The following is a 15,912-nucleotide window of genomic DNA, read 5'->3' on the forward strand; positions in this document are numbered from 1 at the left end:
TGTGGCTGGCTCGGGATCCCCCACCCCGGGACTTCCTCTTCCTCTCAGGGCAGGTGTAGCTGCCACAGCGGGACCAACACCCTGACCCCGTCATGGATGGGGGCAAGGGGCCCAGACTCAGAGACTTCCTGAGTGGGAGCCTGGCCACCTGGGTGAGGGGGCAGGTGGGAGGGGTCTGGGGAGGGGAAGTGAGCAGCTGAGAGGGGCTGGTTTGGGGGTGGGGGGGTTGGGGGGCAGAGCTGGTGCCTGAGGGGAGGGTTGGGCTCAAGTATGGGCCTGGAACAATTCAGGCAGCTGCGGGTCCAGAAAAGGGGTCCAGAGGCATCCAGGGAATTGGTGACGAGGGGGTTGCGTGGGCTCAGGGGGCAGGACAGAGGGGCTCAGGAGTCATTCTGCCGGTAGGGTCTCCCACCCAGGCCAGCTGATCCATCTCTGCTCCAACAGGCCCTCGGACTGGCTGGGCTGGTGGGGGAGGCGGAAGAGCCAGAGGAGGAAGAGGAGGAGGAAGGAGAGAGGCCCCTTTGTCCGGAGAAGAGGTTCTTGCGTCTCAGCGATGGCGCCCTGCTCCTCCGGGTGCTGGGCATCATGTAAGGGGCATCAGCGGGGGGCCTGGGGGTGCTGGCAAAGGGGCTTGAAGGGAGGGGGCTGGGCAGTCAGCTGGAAGGAGCCTGAGGGGGTAGTGGGCGGAGCCTGGCTGAGAGGACGTGCGCAGGTCTTCGATTACCCCTCCCACCTATCGCCCCCCGTGCCCGCAGTGCCCCTACTTCCCGAGGGGACCCTCGGATGATCAGGGGCCACGGTGGTCCCGCAGCCTGGCGGGTGCGGAACCTGAACCAGCTGTGGTGCCGACTACGGGACTTCTACCAGGTGAGGGGTCGGGACGGGGGAGGCTGACCCTGGGACCCGCCTGCGGGAAGGCCGCTGTCATATCTCCTGCCCTCTCCACGCCCAGGAGGAGCTGCAGCTGCTGATCCTGTCGCCACCCCCAGACTTCCAGACGTTGGGATTTGACCCCTTCTCAGGTGCTCTCTCCCACCACCCCTTCCTGCTTCTGCCCCCTCCCCCCACCCGTTAACCCCTTATGGCTTGTGCCCTGCAGAGGAGGCGGTGGAGGAGCTGGAAGGCATCCTTCGGCTGTTGCTGGGGGCGTCAGTGCAGGTGAGGTGGGGGAGGAAGGGCTGGGTCCACCTTCAGCCCCGGAGGCGGGAGGCTTCTGCGTCAGCCACCCCGCCCTTGTCTCCCTGCAGTGTGAGCACCGTGAGCTCTTCATCCGGCATATCCAGGGCCTCAGCCTCGAGGTCCAGAGTGAGCTGGCTGCTGCCATCCAGGAGGTACGGCTCTGGACGGGCCTCCTACCTGGGGACACCCTGCCCCCCACCTTCTCAGGCTGAACTGCTCTCCCTGCCCACCCAGGTGACCCAGCCCGGGGCGGGCATGGTGCTGGCCCTGGCTGGGCCTGAGCCTGGGGAGCTGGCACCTCCGGAGCTGGAGATGCTGTCCCGGAGCCTGATGGGGACACTACTGAGACTGGCGAGGGAGCGTGACGTGGGGGCCCAGGTAGGGGTAGCAGGGGCATCGAGGACCAGGAGGAACGCGAGGACCACGGGGACCCAGATATGTAGGGGAGATGGGGTTAGGGTCCAGGTGTGGGGTTGGAGTCGAGGGTCTTGGGGCCAGCAGGGCTGCAAGAGCCAGATTCAGCTCATGGTGGTTGGGGCCAGATGTGGGGGGCATGGGATGGATTACTTCTGACTCCTGACCCTTGACCTCCCACAGCGGTTGGCTGAACTGCTGCTGGAGCGAGACTCGGCCCCCTTATTGCCTGAGGCTCCTTCTAGGACTGCCCCGGAGGGCCCGTCACACCACCTGGCCCTGCAGCTGGCCAACAGCAAGGCACAGCTGCGGCGCCTGCGGCAGGAGCTGTGAGTGCGACCCGCTGGGAAGGGGACGGGGGGGTGTGGGTGGGGGTGGGGCGGGGGGGGGAGAGGGGCAGATCAGGCCCGGAGCTGGGGGCCCAGCGCCATGGGTACGGCTGGGATCAGGCCTGGGAAGGGCTGAGGGTGGCGGAACCCAGACCCCTCCAGCGTCCCTTTCCTCCAGGGAGGAGAAGGCCGAGCTGCTGCTAGACTCCCAGGCGGAGGTGCAGGGCTTGGAGGCTGAAATTCGCAGGCTCCACCAGGAGGTGCGCACAGGTGCTCCCCGCCGCGTTCCCTAACCCTCTCTCCGCTCCTCTCCCGTCCCATCGCTTCTCCCCAACCCTAACCCCTCTGGCCCGCGGCTGGCCGTTTCCAGCCCCGCGTCGTCTGGTCCAGGCCCAGGCGCTGTCGGGACAGGCCAAGCGGGCCGAGCTGTACCGCGAGGAGGCGGAGGCGCTGCGGGAGCGGGTGGGCCGCCTGCCCCGCCTGCAGGAGGAGCTGCGGCGCTGCCGGGAGCGGCTGCAGGCGGCCGAGGCCTGCAAGGGCCAGCTAGAGGTGAGCGGGGGGCGGGGCCACGGGGGCGGGGCCTGGGGAGGGCGGGGCCTGCGGGGAGGGGCGGGACCCACTGGGGAGGGGGTGGGCCGTGAGGAGCAGCGAGCTGGGGTCCAGAAAAGATGGGATCAGGCCTTACGGAGGCCACAGTGACCGCTGGGAGAAATGGGTGAGGCGGTGTCTGGGGAAACGCTCTCTGGAGGATGGGGACGATGTGGGGAGAGGTGGGGCTGTAGGTAAGGTTAGGCCCCCGAGAGGAAGGTGGGCCAGGTGTAGGGGAGGTGGTGTCTGGAGAGAGCAACCAGCAGTAGAGCTGCTAAGCAGAGTCTAGAGAGATGCCGCCTCGAAGGGTAGTTTCTGGGAAGAAGGGGCGGAGCCTCCATAGGAGAAGGGCGGAGCCAGGTGCTAGGGAAGTGGTACCCAGAGAGACCCTGGAGAGGGAGGAGGGGCCTAGAGAGCTCCAGCGGCGCAGGGTCCCATGGTGGGGGGAGGCAGGGTCTGTGGCCCTGGCGTGCTGGGGGTCAGCATCCCAGCACGGTTCTTTGCCCCCCCACCAGGAGGAGCGGGTGCTCTCAGGGGCTCTGGAGGCCTCGAAGGCGCTGCTGGAGGAGCAGCTGGAGGCCGCTCAGGAGCGCTGTGCTCGGCTGCATGAGACTCAGCGCGAGAACCTGCTGCTGCGGACCCGGCTGGGGGAGGCCCACGTGGTGAGACTGCCAGAGAGACCCCCGGTGACCCCAGTGGTCCCCCAGGGTTCCCTAGTGATCCCTGTGACCCCAACTCCTTGTGACCTCTAGTGACCTTCTGGCCCACACACTTGGCCTGGCCGTGGTGGGGAGGGCTTGCCTGACCCTGCCCCCCCTCCAGGAGGTGGACTCTCTGCGGCATCAGGTGGACCAGCTGGCAGAGGAGAACGTGGAGCTGGAACTGGAGCTTCAGCGGAGCCTGGAGCCCCACCCAGGCTCTCCTGGGGAGGGTGAGTGGGGCCCCAGTGGAGGGGTCGGGGATGGGGGGTTGCCTGTATTGTCCTGCAGCTCTAGTGGGGGCGGCTTCTGACTTCATCCCCTTCCCCCGGCTGTCGCCCCAGCACCCCTGCCAGGAGTGACCCTCTCGCTGCATGATGAAGTGAGGGAGGCAGAGGCTGGGCGGCTGCGGACCCTGGAGCGGGAGAACCAGGAACTCCGAGGCCTGCTACGGGTGCTGCAGGGGCAGCCAAGGGGCCAGGTGAGTCCCGCCCCCTACCATCCTGGCAGGTCCTTCCTGGCATCCTCCTCTGGTTCTGACCGTCCCTCTCTTGTGCCCTCAGCCCCCCCTGCTGGAGGAGCAGAGTGAGGACTCCATGGATCCAGAGCTGGATGCTGCTCCCCAGTCTCGTCCGGGCTCAGACCACGGCCCCGAGGGCTTGGTTGGCCAGGGAGGGGATGAAGGCCCCCAGGCCTTGGACCTGGCTCCCCCGGCATCAGACTCAGCCCTCGAGGGCTTAGCCGAGTGTCCCCAGGCATCTGATTCGGACCCACTGGTGATGGAGAGGCCCCTCCAGACAGCTGCCATGGCCCCCCAGACCCCAGACTTGACGCCCCAGGAGTCAGGCCCCGCTGCAGAGACACAGGAGTACCTGGAGAAGGCTGGCTGTGGAGCTCCTCTCCAGACCCCTGCCTCTGTGGCCCCACCTCAGGGTCCAGAGATGGAAGTTCAGGCCCAGCTGTTGCTGGGAGGAGAGACTGAGGAGTTGGTGCCCGAAGCCCAGGGGCCGAGACAGGAGGGCAAGCCCGGCCCCTCGGACCCCAGCCTCTGTGTGCAGTTGGAGGAGCAGGAGACCTCAGGCCTGGGGCTGGACCTACCCCAGGAGCAAAGAGAGGCCGGAGAGCAGGAACAGAGGCTGGAGGGGACAGTTGGAGACCCAGCCCAGCCAAGACCACAGCAGAAGCAGGAAGGGGCCCCTGAGGCCCAGGCCTGGGAGGGGCCGATCCCGGAGGAGATGTTGGTCAGTCGTGTCACAGAGCAGGAGGCCCTCAAGGAGGAGGTGGTGCGGCGAAGGAGAGAGGCCGAGGCTCTGCGAGCTGAGCTGGAGGCCCAGGCCCGGAGGCTGGAGGCCCGAGGCGCGGAGGCCGCCCGCCTCTCCGAGGAGCTGGCTCGGGCGCAGAGGGCAGAGGCCGAGGCCCACCGGGAGGCGGAGGCTCAGGCCCGGGAGCAGGCCCGGCTGCGGGAGGCCGTGGAGGCGGCTGGCCGAGAGCTGGAGGCCGCCTCTCGGGAGCGTGAGGCGCTGGCCGAGGCGCTGGCCGCTGCGGGCCGCGAGCGGAGGCAGTGGGAGCGCGAGGGGCCCCGGCTGCGGGCCCGGGCCGAGGCCGCCGAGGCGCGGCTGCATGTGCTGGAGGGCGAGGGCCGCGGGCACCTGGAGGAGGCTGAGCGGGAGCGCCAGCAGAAGGAGGCTCTCCAGGAGGTACGTGGGGCTTGTGGCCGGGCCAGGAAACGGGGTTCCGGGCGGTCGCTGGGGTGTGGGTTCTTCCTTCCAGCAGCAGCCACGGAGAGCCCAGCACCGAGCTGGGCCTGGAGACGAACAGACCAAGCGCATTCCTGCCTTCCCAAGGCGGGCCTGGCCTGGGACCCGGGGCAGATGTCCCCTGCCTCGGATGGGGTGGCTGTAGGAGTAGAGAAGAGTGTGGGCATGGAGCCAGACTGCCCGGGCGCGTCTCCTGCTCTCTGACCATGCACTTGCCTCCACCCCAGAGCCTCCTTCTGGAAAATGGGAGGACTCTTCACAGCTGCCTCCGCGGGTCTTTCTGAAGACCCAGGGAGACGAAGGAGTGAAGAGCCCAGTTCGTGCTGGGCAAAGGCTCCAGACACATTGGTTATTAAGGGCCAAGTGCTGTGGGAGCCCGTGGGAGAGGGAGCTGATGCCGGGGTGGGGTTGGGGGGGCGGCTGTGGGGAGGGTTCTGAGGAGTGGTCAAGATTTCACGAGGTGGGGAAACGTACTTCATCCAGAGAGAACGGCATGTGCAAACACTTGGAGGCGCTAAAGATGCTCAGGGCCCTGGGAGGAGTGGGGGACAGGGGCTGGAGAGGTGTGCTGGGCCAGCTCTGTAAGTGTTCTGTAAGTGCACCAGGCAGGAAGGCCACCCAGGGGTGTGGGCAGACCTATGGGAGGCTGGGTTTGGGGAGGGTCACCTTGGTGTGCAGGGGAACCTGGGGCCATTCAGAGGCCGTGCCAGTGGTCCAGGTGGCAGGTGAGGCTGGCTGGGGCTGGAGCGGGGGATGGAGGAGAGAGGGCGCCTGGCACCTCCGTTATGCCTTCATTCAAGTGTGTTTATGGGCATCTCCTTGGCACCAGGCCCTGTACCAGCCTGTAGGCACTGACAGTCTGGGGTGGAGACAGCACGGTGCAGAGAGCCATGGGGTCCAGGAAGCACATTGCACTCAGGCTGAGGCATGTCAGGGAGGGCCTCCTGGAGGAGAGGAGAGGATGGCAGTGAGCCAGGAGGAGGCGCAGGCACCAGTTTGTAGGGGTGGGAGGAGGCGACGAGGCAATGGGGAGGGTTTTCTGGCCAATGGGGCCCAGCGCTGGGGGGAGGGTGTGCTGCAGGCGAGGAATAGAATCTTCCAGCTGAGCACAGCTCCCAGTTCCATCCCTGTTGTACAGACGAGGATACTGAGGTTCAGAGAGGAGGAGAGATTTGCTTAGAGACCCTTCCCGATGGAGAGGAGGGGGAACCCACTGTTGGCTTGAGCGGGGTTAGGTGTCGTGCAGGGCAGCCCTGGGGAATGTGAGAATTGGGAGTGCCGGTAGGAGGGTAAGGCCGAGAGGCTGTCTTTGGGGTCCACTCTGTAGGATGTGACTGAGAGATGCTGTCAGGCAGACCTGGGTTATATCCCAGATCCCCTACTTTCCCAGCTGTGCGACTTGGGGCAAGTTACTTAACCTCTCTGAGTCTCGGTTTCATTACCTGTAAAACTGGAATGAAAACGACCTGCCTCACAGGAGCCTGTGATCTAAGGAGTGGAGAGAGCTTGGGGCAGCACGGGGCACTGAGCATGGGCTTAATCCGAGGAGACGGAATGCCATCAGGTGGGCAGTAGAGGGGATGGGAGGGCTGGCTGGCTGGAAGAGCCGGCTCTGAGGACAGAGAGGGGAAGAGGATGAGGACAAAGGGGAATTTCACGAGATTTCCCGGTTGGAGCAGTTCCTGCTGACTACTGGGTGTGACACAGGAGGAGGTGGCTGGCTGGGGACGTCAGGGAACCAGGGGCTGAGGGGGTTGGCCCCGTGGGCTGCGGGGAGGGCAGGAGGTGCAGCGGAGGGGACACTGAGGGCTGTGGCCAGGGCCTGGAGGGGGGCAGGGCAGGGGTCTGGCCTGGGATTCTAGTCTCTTTCATCTGCACCACCATTCTTCCTACCCTCAGCCTTGGACTCTGGTGGCTGCTGGCCCACAGGCAGCAGGGCCTCATGGGACTTGTAGTTTTTCAGCAAGGGGTGTCGGGAAGTGCAGTGACCCTGGGAGGAGGCCTGCGTGGGGTTGCTAAGCCAGGAAGATCAGATCAAAGCCTTGTCGACTTGGTTTCCAGAGGCAGGATTTAGAAGGAGGTTGGTCAGAGTTGGCCATTCCCCATGGCTTCATCCTGCCAGGGCCCCCGCACCTGAGAATGGTTTGACCTCCCGCCCTCTGGGGCCCACAGGCCAGAGGGGGCCTCCTGCCCCCTTCTATAATGGTGCGGCCCAACCGCCACAGGACACAGGCCGGCAGCATCCCAGCCCTCCCCCTCCCGGCCCCCCACTGTGGTTAGGCCTGGCCTTCACAAGTTCCTGTCCTCTGTGGCTGAGGGCGCCCCCCAGACCCACCTCCGTCGAGCCCCTCTTTCCCTCACATGACCAGTGTGGCCTCAGCATGGAGGGTGCGACCAGCTGTCGCTCAGCACGTGAGGACCCGTGGCCTCAGAGAGGTGAAGACACTTGCCCAGAGAGTGTCTCTGGCTCCTGGCCCCGGGGCCCCCCTCACACCCTGCCAGGCTCTCAGTCCACAGCTCTTTCCTATTCCCTCTGCAAGGCGACCAGGCTTTGCTCCCGTTTTACAGATGGGGGAGTAGAGGCCCAAAGGGCTAAAGATACGTGTCCAGGGTGACAGAGCAAGGACAGAAAGCGAGGTCCCCTGATTCTCAAGCCTCTGTGTCCGGCCCTCTCCTGGCCCCTGAGAGAGACTGGTGTCTGTCCTTCTGGCCCCGACCCTACTTTCCCTGCCCTTAGGAGCTGGAGAAGGCCGTGGTGCGGGGCCAGGAGCTGGGGACCCGGCTGGAGTGTCTGCAGAAAGAGCTGGAACATGCGGCTCTGGAGCGCCAGGAATTTCTGCGGGAACAAAAGTTCCAGCACGAGAGGTGGGGCTTTGCGTGAGGGGCAGAGGGGGGCAGGCAGGGGCTTGGGGAGACATGGGTGCCGAGGCTTCTCCTGGCAGGTACCAGGGCCTGGAGCAGCGGCTGGAAGCTGAGCTGCGGGCGGCCGCCACCAGCAAGGAGGAGGCGCTGATGGAACTCAAGTCGAGGGCCCTGCAGTTGGAAGAGGAGCTGTTCCAGGTGAGGCTGTCCCTGGGAGCCGTCCCAGCCCTCCCTCCATCCCACCAGCAGACATCCAGGGCTGTGTGTGCTCCCGGCCCTCCAGCGCCCCCTCTGGTCATGCCCCTCGATTCTTGGCCAGTTGCTCGCCTTGTGCCTCCCCTCGGGGCCTGTTGGAAGGAGCACTGTGCCGAGAGTCACGCTGACTCTGCCCAGACCGTGTGGTCTTCTTGGGGCCGGCTCCCTCATTCCTTAAATGGACAGAACCCGGTGGCTCTGCTCTGGGTGACTGCTGTGTCTCTCCTGCGCAGGCCCCACCACTTCCTGGTGAGCTCAGTTACTGTCGTGGGAAGTTGGTAATGGTTTCTGATGCCCCTGCTCTGTGTGGCTCAGGGCTCAGTGCTGGCGTGCGGTGGGGCCCTGTGTCAGGCCACCGCCCTCAGAGGGCTCACAGTCCACTGGGACAGAGGCAAGAAAACAGGCGACCGTAACCCAGGGTGCCGGGGCCACTGGGCACCCATAGGCTGCCTGGCTGGCACGCATGGGGTTGGCCAGAGGAGGTTTTCTGGAGAAAGCGGTGTCAAAGAACCTGGGGAGCAAAGTTGCGGGATCTTGGGGAGGGAGTGGGGTGGAGGGGTGGGCAGCGTTAAATGCTGCTGAAGGGGGAAAGGTCCACTGGTTTAGGTCCCTGTGCCCATCCCTAAGCCGCCACCACTCCCCTGAGTGACCGCCCAGGGCCTCTGCTTGCAGCTGCGCCAGGGCCCTGTGGGGCCGGGGCCCAAGGATGGTGGTGAGCCGAGGAGTGTGGAGGCCCAGAGGGGGCGGCTCATCGAGGTGGAGCGCAGCGTGAGTGCGGGAGCTCGGTGGGCATGGGCGGGGGAGGGGTGCCCCAGCAGGCTGGCCACTCCTAACCCTGCTCTCCTTCCGGGCAGAATGCAACGCTGGTGGCCGAGAAGGCGGCTCTGCAGGGGCAGCTGCAGCACCTGGAGGGGCAGCTGGGCAGCCTGCAGGGGCGGGCCCAGGAGCTGCTGCTACAGAGCCAGCGGGCGCAGGAGCACAGCAGCCGCCTGCAGGTGGGTGGTGGCCTGGGCGCCCCGTCCCTGGCCCCTTATCACTGCCCCTTGACCCCTTGGCATCATTTCCTGTCCTTTTCCCTGCCCCAGCTCCCAGCCAGCTGCCCCAACCTGTTCCTGGTCATGTGGATCGTGCCCTCTGACCCCAGCCACCCTGTTCTGCACCCCTCCTCCCCATCCCTGCCCTCTTCCGCTTGCCCCTCCCCCGACCCTGCCTCCTTCCCCTGTTCCTACCCCCTTCTCCGTCGTCTGGTCCCCACGGCTGTGCCCATTTCATCCCGTCTCCAGTCCTCTCCTGCACACCCAGCCATTAGTCCCTTCGCTTTCTCTGCCCTGTCGCAGCCCCTTCCATCCCATCCCTGCCTTGTGCCTCTTTCGCTGCCCTCCACGCCCTGGCGCCAGCACCTGCCTCCCAGACCCCCTCCCCTCTCCTTGCTGATTAGCTTCTGCCTCGGCTCCCTGCTGCCCCTACCCCAGCCCCTGCCTCCTCTGCAGCTCTCTCCTTGTCCTCTGCCCAGCCTCAGCCTTTTGCTCCCTGTCCCTTACTGCCTGTCTGGCCAGTGATTCCACCCCAGCGGCCCTGCTCGCTCCTCTGCCCAGGCCGAGAAGTCTGTCCTGGAGGTACAGGGCCAGGAGCTGCACAGGAAGCTGGGGGTGCTGGAGGAGGAGGTGCGGGCGGCCCGCCAGTCCCAGGAGGAGGCCCGAGGGCAGCAGCAGGCCCTGCTGCGGGACCACGAGGCCCTGACTCAGCTGCAGCGGCGGCAGGAGGCTGAGCTGGAAGGGCTGCTGGCCCGGCACCGCGACCTCAAGGCCAACATGCGGGCATTGGAGCTGGCCCACCGGGAGCTGCAGGGCCGGTGAGCCTCTCCTGGTACCTCCTGCCCGGGGCAGACTCCTTTGGTGGGTGTGGCCCCACCCGGGAAGCACCACCACCCAGCAGACCCACCTTCACTGCTGTGCCCACTCTGGCATGGCGGGGCCCACGCTCTTCTGGGGTGGCTCACCTTGGGGTTCCTCTGTCATCGGGAGTGCTGGGCGCCTGGCAGGCATCTTGCCTCATGGCTTTGCCCGGGGACCTATGCTTAGGAGAAGGCAGACCCCCAGGTCCAGACAGTCCGGCTGCTTGCTTGCCCCAGCCCCAGGTCCCTGCCGCTCTCTCAGCCCCTGTCCGTCCCAGGCATGAGCAGCTGCAGGCCCAGAGGGCCAACGTGGAGGCCCAGGAGCTGGCCCTGCTGGCAGAGCGTGAGCGCCTGGTGCAGGATGGGCATCGGCAGCGGGGCCTGGAGGAGGAGCTGAGAAGGCTGCAGAGTGAGCACGACAGGTACTGGCCTTGGCTCCGCCCCTCCCCTCTCATGCCGGTTCTCAGTGTTCCCCTCTGTGAAGTGGGCTGGTGGTGAGTTCGTCACTGTCCTTGTGGGGTCCTGCTGTGCCTTCTTGCCCCAGCACGGCTCCTCGGCCCTCATGAAGGGTCTAGGGGGTGAGACCTCTTGGACAGCAGCTCTCCTTTTCTCCGCAGAGCTCAGACGCTGCTGGCGGAGGTGTCACGGGAGCGAGGGGAGCTGCAGGGTGAGCGCGGGGAGCTCCGGAGCCGGCTGGCCCGGCTGGAGCTGGAGCGGGCACAGCTGGAGGTGCAGAGCCAGCGACTGCGCGAGTCCAACCAGCAGCTGGACCTGAGCGCCTGCCGGCTGACCACGCAGTGCGAGGTGTGCTGAGGGACGGGTGGGGAGCGGGGAGAGAGTGGAGGGGGCGAACCCGTTACACCCCCACCTGCCCTGCCCCCGGCCCTGACAGCTGCTGACGGAGCTGCGGAGCGCCCAGGAAGAGGAGAACCGGCAGCTGCTGGCCGAGGTGCAGGCCCTGAGCCGGGAAAACCGGGAGCTCCTGGAGCGCAGCCTGGAGAGCCGGGACCACCTGCACCGCGAGCAGCGCGAGTACCTGTGAGCGGGCTGCGGGCGGGCCCTGCCTAGCTGCTGGGAGCCGGAGGGGTCCTGAGACGCCTTTGGTTGTTCACGGGGAGATGCCAAGGGAGGTCCTGGGAAAAGGGCTGGGGCTGACCGCCCTGGGCTCAGGGCAGCGGCAGTTTATCAAGCCACACGGGAGTTGGTCAGTGTGTTAACAACCAGCTGTACCAGCGCGCACCTGCTGAAACCTCAGCCACCTCCTCCCAGCCTCATGCCGGCCTCCTCCTCCCCATCCTCCCAGGGACCAGCTCAACGCCCTGCGCCGCGAGAAGCAGAAGCTGGTGGAGAAGATCATGGACCAGTACCGCGTGCTGGAGCCGGTGCCCCTGCCCCGGACCAAGTGAGCGGCCCCTCCACCCGCCCAGGGCCCGGGACCCTCCCAACCTAGCCTTGCCCTGCCCTCAGACCCCTGGCCCAGCTCAGGTCCAGGCCCCAGCTCGGGTTGGCCTGGCCTTTGCCATCCCTGACGTGGCCCTCTCGTTCCTCCTTCCTCCCTGGCCTTACCCCTTCTTGTGCCCTCTTGCCCCCAGGAAGGGCAGCTGGCTGGCAGACAAGGTGAAGAGGCTGATGCGGCCCCGGCGGGAGGGGGGCCCCCATGGGGGGCTGCGCCTGGGGGCCGATGGGTCTGGCAGCACCGAGAGCCTGGGGGGCCCCCCAGAGCTGGAGCTCTCCGAGGGCAGGGAGGCGAATGGGACAGGTGGGTTTGGGGGGCCCGGTGACCAGGATGGCTCCTACCCCATGTCCCCTACTCCCACTTGGCATCTCCCAACACCTGTCTCTCCTTTTCTGTGTAGCTTGCATAGTGCCCCCCTTCCTGCTGTACTCCCCCCTCCCCCTAGATGCTTCCAGTAGCTCTTTGCCCTGAGTTCCTGCCATGTTCCCCTCGGCTGGCACCTCCCTTCTGCCTGCACGGCCACCCAGCCATCCACAGCAGTGCTGAGGACCTCAGAGAAGCAGGGGTCTTTAGTGAGAGGTCACTTATCCTAGTTAGCAGATGACGAAACCGAGGCCCAGGGAGGGGAGGCGCCTTGCCCACGGTCATACAGTGAGTGAGTGTCAGAGCCAGCACAGGGTCCAGCCTCCTGTCGTCACCTTTCTTCACCCAGACCCTCCCCCTGCCTCTGCAGCCTCCTCTCCTTGCCCCTGTGCAGCCTCCCCTGCTCTGCTGGCCCCTCCCTGTGCTGCGCTACACCCTCCCTGCCTGTACTTCCTGTAGGGTCCCCATCACTGGCACCCATGCGCCGGGCCCAGAGCTCCCTCTGCCTGCGGGACGAGACCCTGGCAGGTGGGCAGCGGCGAAAGCTCAGCTCACGATTCCCTGTGGCACGAAGCTCTGAGTCATTCAGCCCCGGGGATACCCCCCGGCAGAGGTTCCGACAGCGCCGACCAGGCCCTCTGGGGGCCCCCAGCTCCCATGGCAAAGGTGAGGGACAAGAGCCCTGCCCCCAGTACCCCCTAACTCCTTCGGGGAGGGGTGCTTCCCTCCTGTCCTCTGTGTCTCCCCACGAACCCTGCCCACCTCTGCCCTGGTCCCCGTGGCCCAGTGGCTGCCTTGTGCCTCCCCAGGACCCGGCGTGGGATGGGATGGCTCCATCGAGACCCTGGCGGAACACGAAGCAGATGCCAACCGAGAGGGTGAGTGGGGGCCTGGGAGGCAGTGGGGCCCCTGGCAGACCTCATTCTTCATTCACTCATTTGACCACGGGCCTTTACCAAGTGCCGGGCAGGGTGCGAGCTGGGGATACAGGAGGGCACATTCTGGTATGGGAGGCAGACAGTAAACAATATGCATAAAAATAATGATTATCGATCGTAGCCCTGTCCAATAGAAGTATGGTGGGGGAGCTACATGTGTGATTTAAAATTTTCTAGTAGCTTCATCACAAAAAGTAAAAAGAGAGGAAATTAATTTTAATAGTATATTTTATTTCATTTAATATGCCCGAGCTGTTGCCATTTCAACGTGTAGTTGATGTGAAAAATCACGAATGAGATATTTTATATATTTTTTTCATACTAAGTCTTTGAAGTCCAGGGGCATCTTACGCCCGAGCACGTGCGGTTCAGACCAGCCCCATCTCGCGTGCTTGGTCCCAATTTGGGGAGCGCCACCCTAGAAGCTCAGGAGGCAATAATGTTCTGGGGCAAAAAGGAGACGAGAACGAGGGAGGTCGAGAGTGCTGGGGAGGGGGTTGCGGTTTTAATCAGGGTGCTCAGGGTCTCTGCAGAGAGGAGGTGAGTTGGAACAAAGACTTGGAGCTGAGAGTTTGTCGTGTCGACGTCTCTGGGGAATGGCGTTCCAGGTGGAGGGAACAGCAGAAGCAAAGGCCTGGCATGTTCGAGGACTGGCTGGTGCTGCTGGGGGAGGAAGGGGAGAGCTGAGAGGCGGTTAGAGGGGCGGAGGGTGGGCAGAAGGGTGTGGCCTTCGGGGCGCCTGGGATGCTGGGAGGCCCCCGGGGGAGCCTGCCTGAGCTGAGCCTTTGTCTCCAGGCCTCGAGGTGCAGGAACCGGAGAAACGTCCTCTCACCCCTTCCCTCAGCCAGTGACGCCATGTGGATGGGGCGCCCGGCAGGGCAGTCTTCTCACCGCTGCAGTCTCAGCGGGGACCCCAGGCAGCCCAAGAACTTGGGGAGCCAGGGCACCCGGGGCAAGTCCTGGGACAAGGAGGCCTGGGCCCCCGGATCCTGTGCGGCGTGCACTGGGGCCCGGAGATGGAGCCGGGATGAGCTCGAGGACAGGGGACATGGCCGGCCCCCGCGAGCTGCTCCTTGCTGGGGCTCTGGCTCTGCCACGCGGCCCACGCTGAGGAGGCAGTCTCTGGGGGACCCCCCAGCTGAAGGAGGCAGGCCGGAGTGGGCAAGAGAGCCCCCTGCCCGTTCCAGGTGGGGAGTCAAGGACCATGACCTGAGGACTGTGGCCTGGGACCCTCTCTGAGCCTGAGCTGGGACTGAGGGACCTGAGAATAAAACTGGGATGCAACCGCCGGAATCTGCACTCTGCATCTGCTGGCTGCATCAGAAGCCGCGAGGCCCAGGACACGTGTGGCCTGGAGCCTGCTCTGCTGGGGCTGGGGAGGGAGGTGTCTGTGGCCGTAGGTCTCCTTGCCCTGCACGGGGCAGCAAAGGGCTTTCTTCAGGGGAGGGGACCGTGGGGTGGGGGTTCTGGTAGCCAGCAGTGGGTGGGGCCTGAGTCTGGGCTCAGCCTTTGCTTTCAAGGGGGGTCTGGGCTCCAGGATGTGGGGCACTGAGGCCCCAGAGGCCCTGCCCCCTTCCTTCCCTCCCTCTTCTCTCCTCATCCTCTCCCCCCACTCCTTTGGGGGTGAGCCCCTCCCCAGGGAGTTCCCAGCCAGGTAGGGTGTCGCCTGGAGCCAGGGGCTGTCATGGAGGGACAAGAGAGGCAGGAGGGACACAGGGTCTCTGCCCGGGGCCTCTGGGACGCCGCCCGGGAACAGGGCAATTAGGCTGGGTGGCAGGACGTGAGTCAGGGCAGCTGGGCGGCCCCCGGTTGGGCGGGCTGCCCGTCTGAGGTGAGGCAGCCTGAGCCTGAGGGTGGGCTGAGCTGGGAGGGGTGCCAGGCCAGCCTCTCCAGGGTGACCTGCAGCAGCCGCTCACCGGGTTTCCACAGCCTCCTGGGGACAACCCACGGCCCTGCCTGCCTCTCAGCCAGAGCTCCAGAGGCCGGAAGGGTGGGAATGGAACCCCCAGGCCCCGGCTTGGCCAGCAGCTGAAAGCTCCCTCCCGGGCCTTCAGCCTGGGGGCTCTGATGGCCGCCCCACCCTGCTTGGTGGCTCCTGTCAGGGAGGGGGATGAGGCTCTGGAGGCCAGCCAGGGTCTCCCGGCCTGACCCCTGTGTGGCTCTGGCACCCCTTTTTGAGGCCTACTCCAGGCTCTGTGCTAGCACCATGCTAGGCTTGGGGACAGCAGGGCACAGAACCAGGTGGGGTGTGTGGCTCTGGGCGGGCTGTGCCGGTTGGCTGGGACCTGCGGTGCTTTTACAGGTCGGCTAAAAATCGACTGTCCCTCCCTGCTCTAGGGCGGGCTGTGCCGCAGCCCCCCTCGCAGCGCCCCCTGCAGGCGCTCCCTGGTAGGGGAGCCCGGGGACAGAGCTTGGTGCTGCGCGCGGGAGCCCCAGGCCCTCCCCTGCAAAGGCAAGTCCACGCCGAGTGGGAGGTGCTGGACCAGGGCGGCCGTGAGACCCTCAGATCCCCTCCCCTATTTGCGGCGGTCAAGGACTGATCAAGAACGAGGCGACAGGACAGTGATTTTTATGAAATCCCTCTCTCTAGCTGGTGGCTGAGAACTGGACAGAGATGGTTGGCGGCCCTTAAGGCTGGCCCCCGGGGCAAGGGGTGGGGGTGGGGAGGGCTCCAAAGCGCCTGGGTGGGCCCCTCCCGCCTTGGGGCACAGGCTGGAGTGTCTCACCACTGGCTTCAGCAGGCACCCTGGGGCAGACACCTGGCTGGGGGGTGTACGCCCAGCAGAGGCTCCCAACCGGTGTCCGCAGGTCCCCAGGAGGGTCGCGTGGGGTCCCGGAGTGCGCAGTCCTGACACTCGCCCCGTGCGCCTGCGGGAGCCAGGGTCTCCTCCGCCCGCCCACCCATCCACCCGCAGCCCGGCGCTGTCACGTTCCAGCCGCCTGACTCAGGCCGCGGGGCGGGGAGCCGGGAGGTGGCGCCGGCGCCCGCCTCGGCCCCGGAGGCGGCACCAGGAAGCGCCCGCCCCGGCCGGAGCCGCCATGTAACCGGCGCCGCCCGGAGCCGAGTCTCGCTGGCCCCAGCGACCTGCCCGCCATGGGGGACGAGGACGAGGACGAGGGCTGCGCGGTGGAGCTGCGGATCACGGAAGGTGGGGCAGGGGCGGCCGGAGGTGCGGGGC

The 15,912-nt window shown here is 66.0% G+C and overlaps 2 protein-coding genes and 1 long non-coding RNA gene across 7 annotated transcripts in view; 2 read left to right on the plus strand and 1 right to left on the minus strand.

Moving 5' to 3' along the window:
* On the plus strand, positions 1-14,026 carry CCDC88B (coiled-coil domain containing 88B). 4 transcript variants are annotated; one of them, XM_070565423.1, is made up of 27 exons: positions 2-152; positions 445-587; positions 756-867; positions 953-1,022; positions 1,100-1,158; positions 1,248-1,331; positions 1,414-1,557; positions 1,777-1,922; positions 2,101-2,182; positions 2,313-2,471; positions 3,026-3,172; positions 3,333-3,441; positions 3,553-3,689; positions 3,772-4,905; positions 7,703-7,830; positions 7,908-8,025; positions 8,755-8,850; positions 8,937-9,077; positions 9,678-9,934; positions 10,255-10,398; positions 10,594-10,780; positions 10,869-11,014; positions 11,280-11,378; positions 11,569-11,735; positions 12,255-12,461; positions 12,605-12,673; positions 13,529-14,026. In XM_070565423.1, exons 1-27 carry the CDS (start codon positions 93-95, stop codon positions 13,582-13,584), a joined length of 4,401 nt encoding a protein of 1,466 aa, XP_070421524.1. In that variant the 5' UTR covers positions 2-92; the 3' UTR covers positions 13,585-14,026. The 4 variants fall into 4 exon arrangements, 3 of the variants coding, with proteins under 3 accessions (XP_070421524.1, XP_070421523.1, XP_070421525.1); XM_070565422.1 differs by having other exon boundaries at positions 11,569-11,593; XR_011524146.1 differs by lacking the exon at positions 11,569-11,735 and having other exon boundaries at positions 1-152.
* On the minus strand, positions 12,944-15,680 carry LOC139074503 (uncharacterized). Its single transcript, XR_011524149.1, has 2 exons — positions 15,460-15,680; positions 12,944-13,396 (listed from the first exon to the last, which is right to left on the minus strand). It is a non-coding gene; the product is annotated as an uncharacterized lncRNA (long non-coding RNA).
* The window catches only part of RPS6KA4 (ribosomal protein S6 kinase A4), a 10,853-nt gene continuing 10,050 nt past the window's right edge, over positions 15,110-15,912 (plus strand). The window contains exons 1-2 of one of the 2 annotated variants that reach the window (XM_070565426.1): positions 15,110-15,185; positions 15,542-15,882. Coding sequence is in view for 1 of the 2 variants with exons in the window: in XM_070565425.1 (XP_070421526.1) it covers positions 15,828-15,882 (55 nt within the window). In the remaining variant the exon portion in view is untranslated. The remainder of the gene's footprint in view (positions 15,186-15,541; positions 15,883-15,912) is intronic. The other variant, XM_070565425.1, reaches the window with a different exon arrangement.

Source organism: Equus przewalskii, chromosome 11, assembly GCF_037783145.1.
Source record: "Equus przewalskii isolate Varuska chromosome 11, EquPr2, whole genome shotgun sequence".
Classification (NCBI taxonomy): domain Eukaryota; kingdom Metazoa; phylum Chordata; class Mammalia; order Perissodactyla; family Equidae; genus Equus; species Equus przewalskii.

Coding starts and splice junctions, on each gene's coding strand:
- CCDC88B (XM_070565422.1), top strand. CDS start 93: ATGGATGGGGGCAAGGGGCCCAGACTCAGAGACTTCCTGAGTGGGAGC. Junction 1,923..2,100: donor CGGCGCCTGCGGCAGGAGCT/GTGAGTGCGACC, acceptor CCTTTCCTCCAG/GGAGGAGAAGGCCGAGCTGC. Junction 11,379..11,568: donor GTGCCCCTGCCCCGGACCAA/GTGAGCGGCCCC, acceptor TCTTGCCCCCAG/GAAGGGCAGCTGGCTGGCAG.